General features: G+C 63.8%; 3 protein-coding genes across 5 annotated transcripts; 2 read left to right on the top strand and 1 right to left on the bottom strand.

The window, feature by feature from the left end:
• Positions 1–181: 181 nt before the first annotated feature.
• On the top strand, positions 182–10,083 carry THOP1 (thimet oligopeptidase 1). 2 transcript variants are annotated; one of them, XM_052801633.1, is made up of 13 exons: positions 182–557; positions 1,140–1,343; positions 2,723–2,871; positions 3,367–3,474; positions 4,218–4,320; positions 4,477–4,637; positions 4,804–4,939; positions 5,042–5,408; positions 5,662–5,863; positions 5,971–6,157; positions 6,661–6,789; positions 7,102–7,238; positions 7,373–10,083. In XM_052801633.1, the coding sequence occupies exons 1-13, from the start codon at positions 197–199 to the stop codon at positions 7,529–7,531; spliced, it is 2,403 nt and encodes an 800-aa protein (XP_052657593.1). In that variant the 5' UTR covers positions 182–196; the 3' UTR covers positions 7,532–10,083. The 2 variants fall into 2 exon arrangements, with proteins under 2 accessions (XP_052657593.1, XP_052657592.1); XM_052801632.1 differs by having other exon boundaries at positions 362–550.
• A 12-nt stretch (positions 10,084–10,095) lies between these two features.
• On the bottom strand, positions 10,096–12,140 carry LOC128148136 (inactive serine/threonine-protein kinase PLK5-like). The gene is given in 8 exon segments (XM_052801649.1): positions 10,096–10,473; positions 10,475–10,583; positions 10,652–10,747; positions 10,823–10,910; positions 10,984–11,113; positions 11,201–11,317; positions 11,531–11,815; positions 12,042–12,140. Coding segments are annotated over 8 exon segments (1,302 nt in total).
• Positions 12,141–12,727: 587 nt separating this feature from the next.
• On the top strand, positions 12,728–17,962 carry ADAMTSL5 (ADAMTS like 5). 2 transcript variants are annotated; one of them, XM_052802400.1, is made up of 12 exons: positions 12,728–12,840; positions 13,771–13,840; positions 13,923–14,083; positions 14,482–14,542; positions 14,646–14,754; positions 14,850–14,983; positions 15,067–15,190; positions 15,811–15,894; positions 16,466–16,629; positions 16,713–16,956; positions 17,237–17,308; positions 17,390–17,962. In XM_052802400.1, exons 1-12 carry the CDS (start codon positions 12,782–12,784, stop codon positions 17,701–17,703), a joined length of 1,596 nt encoding a protein of 531 aa, XP_052658360.1. In that variant the 5' UTR covers positions 12,728–12,781; the 3' UTR covers positions 17,704–17,962. The 2 variants fall into 2 exon arrangements, with proteins under 2 accessions (XP_052658360.1, XP_052658361.1); XM_052802401.1 differs by having other exon boundaries at positions 14,850–14,977; positions 17,390–17,961.
• The last annotated feature ends 1,361 nt before the right edge of the window (positions 17,963–19,323 follow it).

Here is a 19,323-nt window from a genome sequence, read left to right as displayed (position 1 = left end):
CGCCTGCGCTACCGACAGGCACGACCCGCCCCCGCCCCTCCCTTATATGGCCGGGGCGGGGCGGGGGAGGCGGTGACAACGCAGGCGCGGAGTCCTCAACGCATGCGCAGCCTGCGCCACTCGGGGGCGGGGTTGGAGGGCGGAAGCGCGGCTGTCGCTCCTCCCTAGTTTTTAACCATCGAGAGGGGGCGTTGCCATGGGAACGGGCGGGCGGGAGACCCGGTCCGGGGTGCTGCTCCCGGCGGGGCTCCGCTCCCGTTGCCGGGTCCGTGGGTTCCTCCCGCAGCCGCCGAGGCTGAAGGGCCGGGGCAGGGATGGGGTTTTACCGTGTGCGAGCGGATGGGCCGCTCCCCGCGTCCCGGATGGGGCGAAAGGGAAGGGGAGAGCGGCCCAGTCCTCCACTCTCCCAGAATCCCTCGGCGCGGCCGCTCTCTCTTGCCCGTCTCTATGGCTGGGGCACATGCTCTGTGCGTGGGGCCGGCGCTGTCTCGTCCCGGCCTCGTCAGCAGAGCGGGGACTCCCGGTAACCCCGGCATGGCCCCCCCCACAGGTACCGGGTGGCGGCGGAGGGGTGGGGGGGGGGGAGCCTGGGGGGCAGCGAGGGGGCTGGGGCGGGGTGGGAGCACACGGAGGGGGAGGGAGAAAATGAGGGCAAGGGCGAGGGGCTGGCCTGGAGCGGCTTGGGAAGGGGGAGATGGAGGAGAGAGGGGTGGGGGAAGGAGGAGGGAGCCTGGGGCAGCCCCCCCGCGAGGGCAGCCGTGCTCTCCTGCTGCCTCCCGCTGTCGCCTCTCTGCCCCACAGCTCCTGCCCCGGGTAGGGGACAGCCTTATTCCCCGGGCTGTGACAGCCGCCCCCTCCTCCCACGGGCAGAGGCACTTGCCAAGGGAGCGAGCGGGGAGGGAGTCAGGTTTCTGTGAAAGGCTTGTCATGACTAAGAGGCTAAACAGTGCCCGGAAAATAATCTGGCTGCTGATTGCCGCCAGCGCCCTGGTGCCTTGGGACCCCGGTTGCCCGTCAGCGCGGTTTGTTTGCTGGGCCTCTCTAAGTGCTTTTATCGAGCTTTAGCTATGCAGCTGAATTTTCTTTCCAGGCTGTGTAAGACTGTATCTCACAGAGGGTTTCTTCCCCACGTCCCCCAGGTAACGTTGTGGATAGCCAGTCCCCCAGGCTATTGGCAAATCAGCTAAGATGGGACCTGACTGCCGAACAGATAGAAAACATGGCTGCAGAGCTCACGGAGAGGACCAAGCTTGTGTATGACCGGGTGGGCGCCCAGGAGCAGGGTGAGGTGTCCTATGAAAACACTCTCAAGGCACTGGCAGATGTGGAAGTGGAATATACGGGTACGTACACCGAGAGGGAGTTCTGGCTTTCTGGAGATCAACATGTTGTTACTAAGACTTTTTTGGTGTTTTTTTTGCTCTGTACTGTCATCTTTTTTCTTCCCTTGGCTTCCTCAGCAGTATGTTGGGGTTTTTTCCAGTTGATGTTTATACAGCTAGATATAAATACAAAGAATAGATTATATTTGGAACGGAAGAGCAAGTCTAACGCAAGGATGGCGCTTTGGCAGCAGGATGGTCTGCGGGAGGAGTAGCCAGGTTTTCAAGGTTGTCTCCTGCTTTTATGTGTCAAGGTGCATTAGTGGAAACAAATTGTGCACTGGCAGAAGTGGTTTGGATGATCTAAGAAATCTTCAGCTCTTTTCTAACTTTTTCCCTAAGGCAGCAGATAAATGTCTCTCCGTGTGCCTTGTTTAAATACTGCTATCGTTTTAGGGATTATGTGTAAAGTAACATGACATGACGGCGTCGTGCTGACAAATGGTGCAGGCTTCGATATATCTCTGGCTCATTATTTACAGCAGTAGAGTGCCAAAGTCACGCAGCCCCCCTTCTGCCTCACGGCGTCTGTTAGCTGTCCTGACCGCCGCTGTTGCAAGGTGTCACGTCTGTATGAAGCAGAAGCCAGCCTGCAAGCTTCTTTCTTCTCTCTGATTTCTTTTTCCTAAAATAAGAGGAAAAGCCCTTACTAAGCAGGGGTAATGTTAACTTCAGTAGAACTGTCAGCACTTTCCCTGGGCAACAGAGAGTAGCTGCCTGCTCACCTTCTGCTGGGTGGAGAGTTCTCGTGCCTGGAGGGCAGCGCCTTCCCACTGGAGTTGTATTATTCGAGGTTTTGCAGAGATGGTGGCAGGGAATGTTCTCCCTGTTTTCACTTCTAAAATGGAAATGCGTCCGGACAGAGCACACCTGGGACATGGTGACTTTTGAGGAGCGCCTGCAGTAAAGGTGTGCCACTTTTAGCCTGGTCCTCTAAGGAAAGGAGTCATGCAACGATGCTGCCCGTGTGTCTGACAGCATAGAATTCCTGTGATTCTTGAAACTGTTGATACCAGCTATAGCTGGGGCAAAGGCGTTGGGATCTCACTTTGTTGAGAACGATGGATTATAGGGGAAATCAGTGGACAGATGTGCTCGTCAGCAAGGAAGGGGTGAACAGGCACTGTGGGTGACTGAGCGCTGCTCAGAGAGGACAGCTCTGGGTTTGTCTGACGGCAGCAGCTTGCCTTGCTCTTCCTTCGTGTGGGCGGGCAGGTCAGGCTCCAGGGCTGTCAAACTGGCTCCCGATTAACACAGGCTCTCTGTGTAATCTCCCACTCACAAGAAGTTCTGGACATGAAGCTATTGCCTTCGCCGTAATCCTTCTTCTGTCTTTCCAGTTCGACGGAACATGCTGGACTTCCCCCAGCATGTCTCTCCATACAAAGACATCCGTGCGGCGAGCACCGAGGCTGATAAGAAGCTCTCGGAGTTTGATGTGGAGATGAGCATGAGGCAGGATGTGTACCAGAGGATTGTCTGGCTCCAGGTGTGTGCTTGGGAGGATGCTCTGTCAGTGATACACCTGAGCAGGGCACTGAAACCTCCTGGAATTACAAATCCTTTTCCCTTGTCCCAGAACTTAGAAGTGAATGATATCGAGTCAGGTCTGGAACTGAATCACTGTGTGATCATGGCAGAATGGTCCAGCTGTTAGTGAGAACTGGGGAGTTGGGGTTTGAGGGCTCTGCCCCCTCCCAGGGCCTCGATTACCCCTTTGGTAAAATGGCGTTAGTAAACCCAGCCTGCCTCACCTGGGGAAGGGGCTGGGTAGTGCCCTGAAAAGTGCTGTAATACAGCATAAAGGTGAGATGTTTAAAGCAATCAGGTAAGAACTAATACACCAAACCAAAGCCTTCTTGTGGGGTGTTTCCATCTACTTCTGGGTCACTGGTATTACAATAACCCACAACTCCTCCCAGGAACCAACTTCCTGCAACACCTGATCCTGCAGTTCCCTGTGCTCATGGGTTTTGTTTTACAGGAGAAAGCAGAGACCGCTTCACTGAAGCCTGAAGCAAAGAGATATCTAGAGAGGCTGATCAAATTGGGTAAAAGAAACGGTCTCCATCTCCCTGAGGAAACGCAGGAGGTGAGATCACAGAGGTTAAAGTAAGCACACGTAGAGTAGGCTTTGTGGGACTAACGGGACAGTGTAGCGTTAGAGCGGAGGACTGAGGCTCAGACTCTTGATTCTTGCCCCCAATTCCTGTGACTTTGGGTGCACTGGGTGACATCTCCGTGCCCCTCTTTTTCCTTTCCATTGAAGGGGGTGACATTTACAAGGTGGGGTCAACACTGGGAGTAGAGGGGCTCCTGAGAAGCTGAAATTCCAGATTGTGCTGTGCGGGTCAGGAGTGGAAGTAGCACCCAGTCCCCCCATGCAAAGGGGCAGTTAGGGAAGGTGCCCCCCTGGAGCTGGGGCTGGGGTGAGCAGGCTGAGGGGTACTGAGCTGCTCAGGGTCTCCCTCTCTTATCCTGGGCCAGTGGCTCAGTGAAGGAGCTGGAAGCTGGGTTAAAAATAGAAGAGAAGGTGAAATGAAATAAGGGTAGAGGAGGTTGTTGCTTAAACACCTGCCGCTCCCGAGCTGGCAGGAGGCGGCTGGGACCTTGCTGAGGTGGCTGCTTTCCTACCAGGTGTGATCAAAGGGAGCCTGTTCTAGGCTGAGAGCTCAGCGCCTGCATGCAATTAATTCTGCAGCGTTGCGTTTGAATAAAAGCCAAGTGCAGACTGCTGGGCAATTCAGCAGGCAGGCTGCTGGCTGGAGACGGGCAACGGTGCTGTTTGACTTCTCCCTTTGGACTGATTTTTCTCTCTTCATCTGTATTTTAAAGAACATCAAAGCTATTAAGAAAAAGCTGAGTGTCCTTTGCATAGACTTCAACAAGAACCTCAACGAAGACACCACTTACTTGCCCTTCTCGAAGGAGGAACTAGGTATGGAGCGCTCGGGTGTATTTCTCTGCTGGTGTGGCCCTGAGTGCCTGGATTCCTCTGGCCAGGGAGCAAGACCCTGTTCCTGTGCTCAGTCCCAGAGCTGGTATTTCTGGAGAGGCCTGGGCTCTCCATCAGTCCTGCCTGCTCTTTTCTCAGGGGGGCTCCCTGAGGACTTCCTGAACTCCCTGGAGAAGACAGAGGATGGCAAGCTGAAAGTCACCTTGAAATACCCGCACTACTTCCCTCTCCTGAAGAAGTGCTATGTGCCCGAAACGAGGAGGAAGGTGGAGGAAATGTTCAACTCCAGGTGCAAAGAGGTAGGTGGGCCTTGCTGCTTGCCAGCAGGGCCAGACGGGATGCCAGGTCAGGTCCAGACACTGAAGGGATCTTGTCTGAGATTTGTGTTTCTTTCCACTCTGGGGCTCATCCTTCCTTTCTTGCCTGCTTATCCCACTTCACTCTTTGTCTGACTCTACCTTGCAGGAGAATTGCTTGATCCTCAAGGAGCTGGTGGACTTACGGGCTCAGAAAGCCAGTCTGCTGGGCTTCAACACACATGCGGACTTTGTGCTGGAGATGAACATGGCTAAAAGCAGCAAGACAGTGGCTACGTTCCTGGGTGTGGCACTTGGCTGTGGAGGGGCAGAGCAGGGGCATGTGCTGGGCCGGGTGTGCTGCTCTCAGCCCCGGGCACTAACCCTGCCTGCCTTGGTTTTCCTAGATGAGCTGGCCCAGAAGCTGAAACCCCTCGGGGAGAAGGAACGGGCTGTGATCCTGGACCTGAAAAAGAAAGAATGCGAGAAGCGTGGCCTGGAGTTTGACAACCGCATCAACGCCTGGGACATGCGCTATTACATGAACCAGGTGGAGGAGACCAAGTACAGCGTGGACCAGAATCTGCTGAAGGAGTACTTCCCCATGCAGGTGGTCACTGCAGGCCTGCTGGCCATTTACCAGGAGCTGCTGGGGCTCACCTTCCATCTGGAAGAGAAGGCTCCGGTCTGGCATGAGGATGTCCAGCTCTACACAGTGAAGGACACCTCGTCCGGGGAGACCATCGGCAAATTCTACCTGGACCTGTACCCGCGGTGAGGCCTTGGGCAAGGCGAAGCGTGGGAGGAGGGCTAGGGCAGCAGGACTCGAGCCTGCCGTGCGCCTGGGAAAGAGGAGAGGCCGTCCTGCTCCCAGGCACGTGGCTGTGCGGAGGGAGCGGTGTGTACTCGGGCAGGGCTGTCCCAGAAGCAGGGGGTCACCGGGGGCTTCTGCTCTGAGCAGGACTGCAGTGGCTTGTGGCTGGCTGTGGGGGAGGATCCGTGTAACAGTCTCCTTTTCCTGGCCTAGGGAAGGGAAGTACGGGCACGCAGCCTGCTTCGGCCTGCAGCCGGGCTGCCTCTTGCCGGACTCCAGCCGGCAGATCTCAGTGGCTGCCATGGTGGCCAATTTCACCAAGCCCACGCCAGATGCACCTTCCCTGCTGCAGCATGATGAAGTGGAGACCTACTTCCATGAATTTGGGCATGTCATGCACCAGCTGTGCTCTCAGGTGAGGCCTCGCTGGGCTGGCAAAGGGTTGGTTTGTCAACCTTTTCCCTGTCGTGCTCTCCTGTAGGGTTGAATGACACCCCACTCTGAGCTTGCCGTGTCTCCTAGGCGGAGTTTGCCATGTTCAGTGGGACACACGTGGAGCGGGACTTTGTCGAGGCACCATCGCAGATGCTGGAGAACTGGGTGTGGGAGAAGGAGCCGCTGCTGCGCATGTCCAGGCACTACAAAACTGGAAGCCCCATCCCTGATGAGCTGCTGGAGAAGCTCATTAAATCCCGGCAGGCAAACACAGGTGGGTCCCTGCGGAGGGACGTAAGAGCCAGCGAGGAGGGGCAGGATGGGAGCGAGGGCCCGTGTGCTGTCCCCAGCGAGGGCAGAGCCTCACCGTGGTGTCCCCTGTCTGTGGGGAGGGGAAGGGGACCCTTAGTGACCTGGCGAGGTAGAGGAAGGGCTTTGCCTTGCTCCCTGTGGTGCTCTGGGGACCGAGGGGATGGGGGAGAAGGAACCACATCTGCCTGCCGTTCGTCTCGGAAGAGCGAGGGTGGCGTGGCAAGACGTGCAGCAGGCTGGTTGGTGGCACAGTGAGAAGAGGTGCCAGGGGAGGCAGGGATTTATCCGCAGGCAGGGGATGCGGCTTAGGCCTGAGTGGGTGCTGCTCAACTGGACTGGTCTGGGGAAGTGGGTCAGAAATTGGGTGTGGGGAGAACTGTGGGAGCCTGCCCTGCTGCACCCCGGCCTTGGAGACGCTCCTGCCTGCAGGCGGGAGCTCAGTTTGCCTCCTCCTTCTGGGAACAGGGCTCTTCAACTTGCGTCAGATTGTCCTGGCCAAGGTGGACCAGGCGCTGCACACCCAGACGAAGGCCGACCCCGTGGAGGTGTTTGCCCGGCTGTGTGAAGAGGTGCTGGGCGTGCCTGCTACCCCAGGTACCCAGGGGCTTGGGGGTCCCGCTCTCGCTGTCTCTCTGGGCCTGGCCTGCAAGCTTGGCTCAGCAGGTTCTTTTCAGGGCTGGGGCTTCACGCTGGCTCAATGGGGACAGTTTCTGCTGGCTCCAGGAAAAGCAGGGCTGAAACCATACAAAAATAACTGGAAAGTTCTTCCCTGTTTCCCCTGGGATGGTGAACAAGCTGACCCAGTGCCTGCTCTGACACATTTACAGCACGGAGGGGTTTTTCCGTGCTGTGAGCGGTTCCAGCAGCCTTTCCCGTTAACGCCCCTTCCCTTCCTTTGCGGCAAAGGTACAAACATGCCCGCTACGTTTGGCCACTTGGCCGGAGGCTATGATGCCCAGTATTATGGCTACCTCTGGAGCGAAGTGTACTCCATGGATATGTTCCACACGCGCTTCAAGCAGGAGGGGATCATGAACTGTAAGGTAGGGAGGACGTCCGGCGCCGCCGGGCTCTCAGCGTGTGGCAGGGGCTGCCTCCCCTGCCAGAGGTGGTAGGAGATGGCAGCGTCAGTGGGAGGGTGAGTGTCCTACACATACCCCCGTCTCTCTCCTCGCAGGTGGGCATGGATTACAGGAATTGCATCCTGCATCCTGGCGGTTCCCTGGATGCTTCCGACATGTTGAGGAAGTTCCTGGGCCGCGAGCCCAAGCAGGACGCCTTCCTGGCCAGCAAAGGACTGAAGGTGGAGAACAACTCGCTGCCTTCGGCCTGCTGAGAAACTGCTCCAGCCCGTTTTGAGTAAAGCCAGCTCCTTTGTCTACGCACCAGTCCTCTCAGGCCAAGCAATACCCGGTACTTCTGTCACCAAACGCATCCTGGGCCAGCCCCTGCCTGGAGCTGTTCCTCCAGGATCCTGCTCCGAGCTCACCCAGGGCTTCAGGAGCTGGGTTCAGCCCTGGTCCAGGGTTCTGCGGTGACAGCTCTGCAGAGGGAGTTGAATTGCCTTTGTCACCCCCTCCGAGGGGGTTGGGGCTTTTGGTAGCCCACACAAATTGGCTGAACTTTGAACCTGATTGCTGCACAAGGGTGAGTTTTGGCCTCATTTATAGCTGGGGAGGAGGGTGAGAGGAGTTACCAAACTTGAATCATTGTTTTAAAATCCCTTCTTTTTAAGAAATGAGACTTCCCACCGGGCTTGGCTTGTTTTGTGCCCTGGGGCAGACTTACTGTTCAGAGCACGAAACAAGCAGCCTGAGAAGCTGCGTTGGAAGTCGTGCTCTCCCATCTTTGGGCAGCTGGCGGCTGTGGAATACAGATGGGGAGATCCCAGAGCTTAAAAACCATTGCATTTACTGGAATGTCCTGCCCTGAGCCCCTCAGATGTTCCTGCCGGGGCAGCAGGCCTGGGAAGGGGGCAGAGAGGGCCGGTACAGCTCTTCCCAGAACAGGGGATCTGGGGAGCGTGGCCTGGCCCCCGCGCGCTGCCAGGCGTCCTCGGGAGGTTGTACCTTCTCCCAGGCTGTATCAGAACTGCTGGGACGCCGTGCCCAGGGCCATCTTAGGGCAGCCAATGCCTTCTGGGCTCCGGTCATAGCAGCAGAGGGTGTGTTGTTATTGCTGTCACCTCTAAGCCAGGGTGGGACAGGGGAGGGCTGTGGAAAAAAAAAAAAACCAACAACAAGTGGACAGCTTCAAACAACACGGATGCCGGGGATAAAAATATCAAGTGGGCTTTGTGCCAGGCCTTGAGCGGCTGGGCTTTGGGTGCGGCGCCGAGCTGGGGGATGGCAGCCAGCCCTTTGACCAGCCTTGGGAGCAGCCGGGCTGTGCCACCTGCCCCCCCCCAGCTGTTCCCCTGTCCCCAAGAACCCTAAAACCGGTGCCCGCATGGCGTGGGGTGGCGTGGCACGGCGTGCCTCCCTCTGCTTGCCTCTGCGGTGCCGTTCCTCCCGGTGCCGCCATGCCCGAGCAGGCAGGAGTACAGCTCTGCTGATGCGTGCAGGGCTGTGCGTTGGAGCTGCTGGAGGAGAGCACTGACCCCATGGGCAAAGGCCGATTTCAGGTTTTGCTCACGTAGGAATCACGTGCAGGCTGGGAAGGGTTTTTAGCAGCGAGGGTGTGGGGCAGGTGGAAGGTAGGCTGCTTCCTTGGTAGCGGAGGGGAGCCGAGGACCTCGGAGGGGAGCTGCGAGCTCCCACCGGTGTGAGGGATTTTGTGGTGACAGGATACTGAAGGCAGATCTCATTTTCTGGTGTCCCAGCCCACCTCCAGCCTCAGGTGCTTTGTGTGATGCCGTTTGACGGCTGCAGGATTGGTCCCTGCAGTTCTTCTGTGGTTTGAGCACACAGAGGGTGCCGTGCTTGCACCCACCACCCTCGTCAGGGCTACGTGTGGGAGCTGCTGTCCCTCCCCAGGGTCTCACGCTGTGGCTCCCTCCCCAGCTGGGCTGTTCCCTTTGCTTCTCCTCTTGTCTGGGCTGCATCACCGGAGCGGTTCTGGCTTCCTTCCTCGCAGCCACTGATGAGGGTGTTGGAAGAAAGCTTGCCCCAAGTGCAGACAAAGTCATTGCTGTCACCTCCCTCCCCCAGACACCCCTGGTGACACGGGAAGACCGGTGACACCCTCCCTTGCTGGTCCCCTCTTGTGCTGACATGTGGACAGGTCCGTAAGCAGCGAAGTGGCTCCTTAGTGTTAGCTGGGGCCACGTTGAGCATCTTGTCTTTGTCCCCACCCTCTGTTTTAGGCATAGGCGAGTGTCTGTGTTCCAGGTGCCGGCTGCGCAGGGCCGGGCGCTCTCGAGTTGATGCTGTGGGTGTTTTAAGTGTCATGTTTTACTGAGCTTTCAGCATTTTCTTTCAGACCTCTCCTCTCGAGGGAGAGAACTGAAGCTCAACAGGGAAACCACGCACTTTCCTCCCTCCTTCCCAGGCCACAAATAACTCTGTTCCTCCCTCCAGTAACCCCTGCTGCTGGCAGTGCGGTGAGAGGTGCTGCCAGAGGCTGCGGCCAGGCAGAGCGGGGGGACCTGATGCCTCTCCAAGCTCTGCCGTTCCCTGTGCATGGGTGATCCCCAGGAGCAATGCTGGGAACCAGACTCCTTGGAGCTGCACCTTCTCCCCCCCCAGCTCCTCGTCCCCATCCCGTCCCAGGCTGGTGGGGAAGAGAGGTCCCTTTGGGGTTTGGTTGGTTTTTGGTTTTTTCTGTTAACCTTTTCTAAGGGCGAACTGGTGTGTGTGTGCCGTTCGTAATGGTCACGTCCCATCCTGCTTGTTTCAATGACTGGATTTTAGACGGTTCCTAGCGCTAATAAAGGTTTTCCTAAGCGGATGTTTGCACGGCTCAGGTCCTGCCGAGGAAGCTTCTCCTTTGCAGGGGGAAGATGGCTGTCCTCCGGGATGACAGGGTGGTGAGTCCCAGCGCTCCCGGCACGGCCACCCCCTCACCAGCGCCGTGGCAGCCCCCCGCAGCAGTCTGCACAGTGGGTCCTGTCCCACGAAGATGGGCACCAAGCGGCAGGCGTGAGGCGGCAGCCTGTCCGGCGTGAAGCCCTGGGGAGCAAGAGGCAATGACACCCCCCGTCCCCCCGCCGTGTCCGTGTGGGCTGTGTCCCCCGTGCCGGCCCCGCACCTGGGTGAAGAATCCATGGTCCAGCACGTCCCGCAGGCTGGGCCGTGCCACGGGCTCGGGGGCCAGCAAGCGGGCGATGAGGGCCCGGGCATGGGGCGAGAGGTGGGGGGGCAGCGGGGTACCGAGCCGCACGGATGCGCCGGTACAGCTCCTGCCGGTGAGCCGCCTCGAACGGGGGGCTGCCTGTCAGCGCCGTGTACCTGGGGGGGTCCGGCTGCTCAGTGGGACCGGGAGCACCCCCCCACCCGCCCTCCAGGTCCCCGCTTACATGGCGCAGCCCAGGGCCCAGACGTCCGAGGGCACCCCGTGTCCCTTGCGGTCCAAAACCTCCGGGGCCAGGTAGCCGGGCGTTCCGCAGAGCGCCCTGGGGAGACGGGCACGGTGAGCCCCAGCCTGGCAGCAGCCCCCCCCCCCCCGGCAGCACCGCAGCCCCGCTCACCCCCAGCGCCGTCCAGCCGGTGCCTCCCGCTGTGCCAGCCCCAGATCCCCGATCTTCACCTGCATCTTCTCGGTCACCAAGAAGTTGCCTGCGGAGAGAGATGAGCCCGAGCGGGACCGGTGCGGTTCACCCTCCCGCCGCCCCGGCTCTGCCCCACGCACTCAGCTTGAGGTCCCGGTGGACGATGCCCTGTCCGTGGAGGTATCTCAGCCCCGAGATGATCTGCTGCAGGTAGTACCGCACCTCCGGCTCCGTCAGCCTCCCCCGGGCCCGCAGGATGTCGGCGAGGGACTGGGGACGGAGCGAGGTGCCAGCTCGGGGGCCTGGCAAAGCCCTGGCAAGGGGATGCTCCGTTTTGGGGTGCCGGTGCTCGCTCACCCGCCGGCTGCAGTACTCCAGCAGCAGGTAAACGTGGCTGCTGTCGGCGAAGTGCCCGTGGAGGCGGACGATGTGCCGGTGGCGCAGGCGGCTGTGCAGCTCCTGCTCCCGCTCCACCTGCATCGGCACGAGCCCGGCAGCCCCCCACCCCCAGGGAACCCTCTGGATCTGGGGACCCACGGCATGCACCCTTGGGGAGACGGGGATGGGAACCCATCCAGCGACCCGGGAAGGAGGGAGACGGGGCAAGGGCAGGGCTCTGGGGGGGTCTCTGTGAGTGGGTATCACCCCCACCTCCCTGGGGACTTTCTGTGTGTCCCCCAGACTCACCCTCTCCCCGATGCCCACGGTGGTGAGCCGGACTCGTGGGATGACCTTTGCAGCGTAGACCCTGCCGCTGGCCACCTCCGTCAGCTGGTAGCAGCGCCCGAAGGTGCCCTGCGAAGATGATCCCACAGGAGTGAGCAGCCCCCGGCACCCCGGGGCCAGCCGAGGGGCGAGAGGCTGTGGCAGAAGGGGGTCCCGGGGGTGGGGGTGCCCGGCTACGTGCCCTTCACCAAGGGCCAAGGAGCCCAGGGGACGTGGCTGGCGCTGGCCCCAGGCACCTGCTCTGCTCTGGCTCCGTCCCAGCATCTCCCAGTTGCCTCAGTTTCCCCTTCCCCAGAGGGGACGTGGTGGGTCCCCCTCGGGATGGGACACCTCGGGGACCCCCTGCAGCCCCGTGGGGTGCGAGCGCGTGACACTGCCGGGGTGCCCAGCGGGGAGGGGGTGCTGGCTGGGGTGAGGGTCTGTCTGGGGGTACAGGGCTGGGGCCAGTGTGGGGGTGATGGGGGGGGTTTACCTCTCCCAGGAGCCGTCCCCGCTTGTAGAGCATCCCGCTGCCCGCGTCCTCGATGAACCATCCGGGGAGCTCGTCCCCTGCGCACCCCCGGGCCACCATCCTGCCCGCTCTGCTGTGCCCTGCGGTGGGGACACCCCAAGGGACACCCGCACCCCAGCACTGTAACTCCTTCAGCTCCGGGTTGGGGGAGCCCTGGGTGCTGAGTACAAGGAGGAGGCACCCAGCACCCTTGCCTCTACCAGCCCCTGACACCCCAAGCCCCCCCCAGCAGCAGATCTCACTGCATCTACCGATCGCTAAGCAGGGACCCCCAGTGGGACGAAGCCCCCCCCCGCCCCAGCATCCCGGGGTACCGGGAGGGTCCTGGATCAGGATGAGACCGACTGGGGGGGGGGTGTCCCATCTACACCTTTCCCCTCTGCAACTGTGGCTGGGGGGGTCCCCGGGGGCGGGGGGGGGGGCGCAGATGCGCCCCCCCCGCCCCCGGGGACCCCCCCAGCCCCCCTCGCCCGCCGGAGCTCCGGGCCCCGAAGGGTTAACGGCGGCCGGGGAGGGCTGGGCGCACCTTTGGGGCTGGATATTAATAACGCAGCGGGGAGGGACGGGAGGCGAGCCGGGGGGGGGGGAAGCCTCGCCCCCCCCCCCCGGAGCTGCGCAAGCGATGCCCGATCGTCCCGAGTCCCCCTTCCCCGCCGCCGGGCCGGGATTGAGCCGCCGGGACGCCCCGGACGAGGGGCGGCATGGCCGGGTGGGGGTGTCGGGGAGTCCCGGTTCCCAGCGGGGGACCCCACGGTGCCGGGTAAGGTCCTGATTTCTGCTTAACCCCTCGCGGACCCCCGAAGCAACCCCCCCTCCCCGTCCTCCCCCGGGTCAGCTCCGCTCCTGGGGGGGAAACTGAGGCACGCCGTGTCCCCCGGCTGCCAGCGGGGTCTGGGCATCACCGGACCGTCGCTGGGCTCCGGACCCCCCCCCCCCCCGCCGCAAAAGCAAAGGCACTGCCACCCCCCGCTCCCATCCCCTGCCCTGCTGGGGGGACCCAGGCATTCGGGGTGGCCACTCGAGACCCCTGGGTCCCCGTGGGAGCGGCGCGGCAGGAGGAAACCGGCTCGGCCGGGGGATTCCCCAACGCGGGGCTGGGACCCCAGCACCCCCCGGCACCCCCATTCACCCCCCTGCACCCCCAGGCTGGGCAGGTTGGGGTGCTCCAGGGTCAGGCACTTTGGGACCGGGGGGGGGTGTCCCCGCTACCCCCCATCCTGCTCACCCCCATGGCGGGGCCGGATCCGGATCAGGGAGCGACACGGAGTCCCGGCCCCGCCGCGCAGGTCTGGTCCTGTCCCGGCAGGCAGCGAGCCCGGCCCGGCTCCCCGCCGCAGGGCCGTGGGTGCGGCGGTGTCGTCTCCCATGCCCGCCGCCGCGTGGGGCACATGTGCGGGACTCGGCGTCGCCTGCTCGGCTGCGCCCGCCCGCCTGGCCTTGCTCGGGGTCCGAGGCTCCGGTGTTGCCGCGTGGCACCAGACCCCACGTCCCCGGCTGGTGCCGCCGGTGGCGGGGACCCTCCCGCTGCGTCTCGCTTCCGTCCCCCTCGCTGGGGTCCCCGTGGGGGACACGGCGGTGGCCCTCCCGCCCCGGCAGTGCCGGCAGCACCGATGCCGGGATGCGGGACACCCCGCTGCCGGCCGCCCCGGTCCCTGGGGACGGCGGGGCTCAGCGCTCTCTGCTCCCGCAGGTGCCGGCAGCCGTGGTGGCTGCTGCTCCTGGCCTGGCTTAGCCTGGGTTGCGCCGGCGGCACAGCGCAGGTGAGGGGTTCGGGGCGCGCGGCGGGACCCCCAGGCCGCTCGAGCCCAGCCCCGGCGCTGACCGTCACCTTCCTCCACGCAGGGCCCAGCCCTGGGGACACCGGTGCGGGTCCCCGAGCCCCCAGCCCCTGCTCGGCCCCGCCGGCAGCCGGCCCGGGGCACCTGGGGGCCCTGGGGACCCTGGAGCTCCTGCTCCAGCTCCTGTGGGGACGGCGTCGCCCTCCGCACCCGGAGGTGCCTGCGGTGAGTGGGGGACGGGGCAGCATGACCCCCCCGGGGTGTCCCCACTCCTCCACACCCCCCCATGACACAGCTCTGTCACTGACTCCTCGCTGTCCCTGCAAGCCCTCGGCACCGCGCTATGTCCTGGCCAAATTTCAGCCTGATTTTGGAGGGGAAGGGATCGGGGAGGGCGGGGGGGGAGCCGGACCCTGCCGTGTCCATCCTGGGGTGCAGCTCCAGCAGGATGTGGCCCCATGTGGGACATCGTGGTCCCCGCTCCTGCTGCCTCGTGGGGATGCGTCACTTCCCACCCGGCTGCAGCTCAGTGGCATCGTGGCCCTGGAGATGGGGAATGTCCCCACGGGGGACGCTCGGGGAGGCTGTGCTGCAGCCCCTCCGCGCTGACGCTGTGGCCGTAGGTCCACCGAGGAGGAGCCGTGCACGGGTGACCCGCGGCAGTACCGGCTCTGCCAGCTCCAGGTGAGCGTGCGAGGGTCGTGGCACGGCATGGCCGGCCCCGGTCCCGGCCCCGCGGGGCTCCGTCCTCCCCATCCCGCGGGGCTCCATCCTGCCGCTCCCACAGGGCTGCCCCGGCGGCTCGGTGCCCTTCCGTGCCATGCAGTGCTCCCTCTACGACAACAAGCCCGTCCTGGGCACGCAAGCCCGGTACCGCTGGGTGCCCTTCCACGGAGGTGAGTCCTGGGGCGGTGGGCGGCATCACCGGGTTGACCGGGGGCCATGGCTGCCACCGGCGTCACCCCTTTCCCTTCCCGCCTGGCTCCGGCAGCCCCCAACGTCTGTGACCTCAACTGCCTGGCCATGGGGCACAACTTCTACTACACTTTCGGCCGGGTGTTGGACGGCACCCGCTGCAGCCCTGGCTCCTCGGACCTCTGCGTTGGCGGGCGCTGCCTGGTGGGTGTGCGTAGGGCCGGGATCCCCGGGACCCCCGGGACCCCCAGCCCTGACCCCCCACCCTGAGGCTGTGTCTCGGCTCCCCGCAGAGTGTGGGCTGCGACGGGATCCTGGGCTCGGGCACGCAGCCCGACGCCTGCGGCCAGTGCGGCGGCGGCCACGACACGTGTCTCTTCGTGCACCGGCTCTTCCAGGGCACGGACCCCTCCTCCGGTGAATGAACCATTGCCCCGGCCCCCTCCATGGGTGAATGCTTTGGCTCTTGGCTCCCCTGTCCTCCCGTCCCCCGTCTGTGTTCCCAAGGCGTCGCCTGGGTCCCCCGACCCCTCGTCCCCGCTCCCTCATTGCCGTTGGGGCATCGTCCCTGATCCTTTCCTGTCCCCAACACTTAGGGACAGGGACAGGGAGCTTGGAGGACACCCCTCACCGGGGTGATTTTGTCTCGTTGCAGAGGGTATCGCTCCTCCGGAGGGTGGGTGGGGGGATCTCTGGGGCACAATCCATGGGGTCCCCAGGGCTGTTCGGGGGTCCCTGGGGGCACTCAGGGTCCGTGCGTCCATATCCAGTGTCCATGGGGTGCCTGGCCAGGCTGTAGGGACGATGATGCCCGTGAGGGCAGACAGCCCTGGATGGCACCCCAGGGCCGTCATCGGGTGCCCCAGATGTCCCGGCATGTTGGACCAGGCTGGGTTCATGTCGCTGGTTCCTGGGCTGGGGCTGGGGCTGCACCAGACCCAGAGCTCCTCTGTGCCCGCTCCCCTCCCGCCCCAGCCCTGTCCCCCCTGTCCACGGGCTGTGCCCTGGCTCTGCCCTGACTGTGCCCTCCCTGCCAGGTTATTTTGGGTACATGAATGTGACCAAGATCCCAGCTGGGGCCACCCATATCAAGGTGACGGACAAGAGCCGCAACTACCTCGGTAGGACGTGTCCTGTCTCCGTCCCAGTCCATCCCAGTTGGTCCTGGTTGGTGCCACCCGTGGGTGCAGGCAGGGCAGGGCAGGGGGTGGCCGTGCCGTGCCGTGCCGTGCCGGTTCCCCCCCTCAGATGCTGTTTTGAGCATCACGGGTTCAGTGAACTTGCCGGCGCTCGGGGCAATTTTCCAGAGGCTGCGGCCGTGGGTTTTGGGAAGGGCTGAGCTGGAGCGGGGCCAGGCCAGCCACCACGGGACCAGGACCAGGACCCCTGTCCCCAGACCCCCCAGCCCTCCTCCCGATCCAGTCAGGGCCCCGTTCCCTGCCAGCGCCAGGGCTTGGGGGGGGGGGTTGCACACCAGGGTTTGGCTCCGGCTTGGGACCGAAGCCAAGTTCTTACAAGAAAGCAGATTTCCCCCGAGCCCCGACCGCAGCTCTCCCAGCCCACGCTGCCCTCCCCGCTTGGGGAGAGGCCTCCGGTGGGGACCCAGGCATCTGGGCTGCCCCCAGCCCAGCCCAGCACGGGGGTCCCGGGGACCGTGCAGTGCTCGGCCCCCGGACGTGCTCCTTCCCGCAGCCCTGATGACAAGCGATGGGCGCTACGTGCTCAACGGGGACTGGTCCATTGCCTGGCCGGGACCATACGAGGTGGCCGGCACCCAGCTGCACTACGCCCGGGCCCCCGATGGCACCGAGACCCTGGAGGCGCCCGGGCCCACCGACGAGGATCTGCACGTGATGGTGAGGGCAGGGGTGGTACGGGGATGGGGGCAGCTGGCCCCCGGCCCCCATCGCTCCTCTTAGCTCTGCCCCTGCCCACGCAGGTCCTGCTGCAGGAGCCCAACCCTGGCATCGAGTACGAGTTCTGGCTGCCCCGCGGGCACCCCCAGCCTGGCCGTGTCGACACCAGCCCCCTGCGGCAGCCCCAGCCCCGGGGGGCCGGCAGCCCCCCGCCCCCGGAGCCCCCGGTCACCCCGGCCCCTGCGCCGCCGACCCAGCCCAGGGGCTCTGCCATGGAGCCGCCGCCGAGAAGCCCCCCCGGCTGGAGCGTGGCCGGGGCTACCGCAGGTGCCTGCTCCCCCGTGGGGGTCCCAACAGCCCCCCCCGTAACCCTGGGGTCTCTGCTGTGGGGAGGGTCCTGGAGAGCCCCAGGGGTTCTCCATGAGATGGGGACCCTAAAAAAGGGCCCCCTGACTAAACCCTCCCCGGGACGCTCGGGAGCTCGGCGTGTCCCCTCTCTCCTTATGGGGTATAGACCCCCAATTCCCCCTCCCGCTGCTGCAGGAGGGGGTTTTGGGGGTGCGGTGTCCCCTCTCCCCCCTAAACTGCTACAGCTTTGGCCCCGCAGGGCAATGCGGGAGGTGCCGCCCACCCAAGGGACGTTCCCAGCGCATCTGGCACTTCTGCCAGAGTGACTTCGGTGAGCGCCGGGGACGGGAAGGGGCTCGGGGTGATGCCGGGGAAAGTGCCCATCTCAGGGTGCCCCACGCTCGCCCCTCAGTCTTCCAGGGCCAGATCCTGGCGCAGCGCTTAGTGGGGCAAGAGACGCGCTACGAGGTGGAGGTGAAAACGCCGTATCGGCACCGCTTCCCGCTGGTGTCCCGGGAATACGTGTGGGTGCCCAACATCTGCGGTTGCCCCCGGCTCCGGGAGGGCGGCGAGTACCTGCTCATGGCACAGCGGCACGTCAACTACGAGCGCACGCTCAACCGCATCCTGCTGCAGGACAACGGCTATGCCCGGCCGTGGACGCCCCGTGAGGACCGGCTGGTGCGGGAGGCAGCCCAGCACTGTCCCCAGCCCCGGCCGCCCTGAGCCCCCTTCCCTGGGCTCCATCGCCAGGGGAGGGGGCAGCCGGCGGGACCCCCGAGGGCAAACCCAGGGGCTGGCAACGCTCCTGCCGTGCACCGAACCCTTTCCGTGGCTGTGGAGGGGCCGGGGCCCCCCCCGTCCTGCCCTCTGCCCTGTGCCGGGCATCTCACCGTCCTTGGGGTCAACTTGGCTGCAGAGGGGTGGAGGATGGTGGTAATTTATTTTTTTGCAGAAAATAAACCTGTATATCACCTTGTTCGCCGCGTGCGCCTTCCTGGCTGGAACCGGCCCAGGGTGTCCCATGCCCTCCCCACCACAGGGTGCCCCGGGGAAGGGGGTCCCCTCCCTCGTCCCCATGCTGAGCCCCCAGAGAAATGCACCCACCCAGCAGCGTGTCCCTGTCCCTGAGATGGACGCCGGCCAGGTTCTGCTTTTTGAGGTCAGGGACCTGCTGCTTATCTCCCTTCCGGCAGAGGCGAGCGGGTCCCTCCCTGTGCCGGACCCCCCTCGCCCGTAACCCAACCCGCGGGCTGGCGGGCACAACCGCGGGGCCCGTGGGGGGACAGGTTGTGTCCGGGGGTGCTGCGGGGCGCATCTCCCACTCGGTGCTCCGCAGGTGGTCTCGCACCCATCCGGGAGTGGGTTTGGAGCGGGTGCTGGGGAAGGGCTGAGCTCTCCCAGCTCGTGTCGCTGGTGACTGTTCCTAAACAGGACACGGGGCTGGGGCCACAGCTGGGGGGGGGTACCTGGGGTGGGTGCCCTGAGTGGCAGCTGCCAGCCCAGGAGGTTCCTTAGCACACCGGGTGATTAATCACCAGGAGCCAGAGATGAGCCCTGGGGGCAGCTGGGGCTCTGTGCTGGGCTCCCCAGCTGGTCCCAGTAAAGCCTGACTGATGCCAGGTGCTCTGGAACGCAGGCAGAAGCACCTTGGGGTGATTAGGACTGGAAAAAGTGCCTCCACCCTATAAAAGTGCCCCCTCCCACCACCCATGGCTGGTTTGGGGTTGCTGGGGGGGTTTTGTCCTTGGGCAGGGGTGGGTGTGCTGGCTGCTCTGCCCTTGGGGGGGGGGATGACCCGGGAGCAATGCCTGGCAGCCCCAGGGCTGCTGCTCTGTGCTGTCACCTTCGGGCATCCTGTGCTTGGGGTGTCCCCGTGCGGCTGTCCCAGCCATGGCGGGGTTGGGGACAGTCACCCCACGTGCAAAGAGACCCCGCAAGGAGAGCAGGGGGGACCTGGGGCTCTCGGCCACCAAGGCTGGGGCTCACCGGCGGGCTAAGAGCCGGCAGAGAGAAGGGGACCGGGATGATCGTTGCCCGCTGTGGGGCTGGGACTCCCGGGAGCGTGTCCCGTGTCCCCCCTTGGAGTCCGTGACCCCCAGGAAGGGCCGGCTGGCAAAGCTGCGTCTCAAGGGGGAGCATCGCAGGCTGGCGTCTGCTCCCCCCTGCCCTGGGGAAAGGGGTGAGTGTGTCCGTGTCCCTGTCCTCCCCCCAGGGCAATCCCTGCCTGGGGAAGTGGGGGTCACCCCAGGATCCTTCTGTCCCACAGAACCTGTGAGCCCTTCACCGCAGCCCCGCTATAAGGGTGCCTACTTCTCGGGGCTCCCTGCAGATGAGTGCCAGGAC

The sequence above is a fragment of the Harpia harpyja genome, chromosome 11 (genome assembly GCF_026419915.1).
Source record: "Harpia harpyja isolate bHarHar1 chromosome 11, bHarHar1 primary haplotype, whole genome shotgun sequence".
Classification (NCBI taxonomy): Eukaryota; Metazoa; Chordata; class Aves; order Accipitriformes; family Accipitridae; genus Harpia; species Harpia harpyja.
The sequence above is the reverse complement of the archived record's forward strand: the minus strand, read 5'-3'. Positions and strand labels throughout refer to the sequence as shown.

Coding starts and splice junctions, on each gene's coding strand:
- ADAMTSL5 (XM_052802400.1), top strand. CDS start 12,782: ATGGCCGGGTGGGGGTGTCGGGGAGTCCCGGTTCCCAGCGGGGGACCC. Junction 13,841..13,922: donor GCGCCGGCGGCACAGCGCAG/GTGAGGGGTTCG, acceptor TCCTCCACGCAG/GGCCCAGCCCTGGGGACACC. Junction 15,191..15,810: donor GGGCACGGACCCCTCCTCCG/GTGAATGAACCA, acceptor CCTCCCTGCCAG/GTTATTTTGGGTACATGAAT.
- THOP1 (XM_052801633.1), top strand. CDS start 197: ATGGGAACGGGCGGGCGGGAGACCCGGTCCGGGGTGCTGCTCCCGGCG. Junction 1,344..2,722: donor TGTGGAAGTGGAATATACGG/GTACGTACACCG, acceptor CTGTCTTTCCAG/TTCGACGGAACATGCTGGAC. Junction 6,790..7,101: donor GGGCGTGCCTGCTACCCCAG/GTACCCAGGGGC, acceptor TTTGCGGCAAAG/GTACAAACATGCCCGCTACG.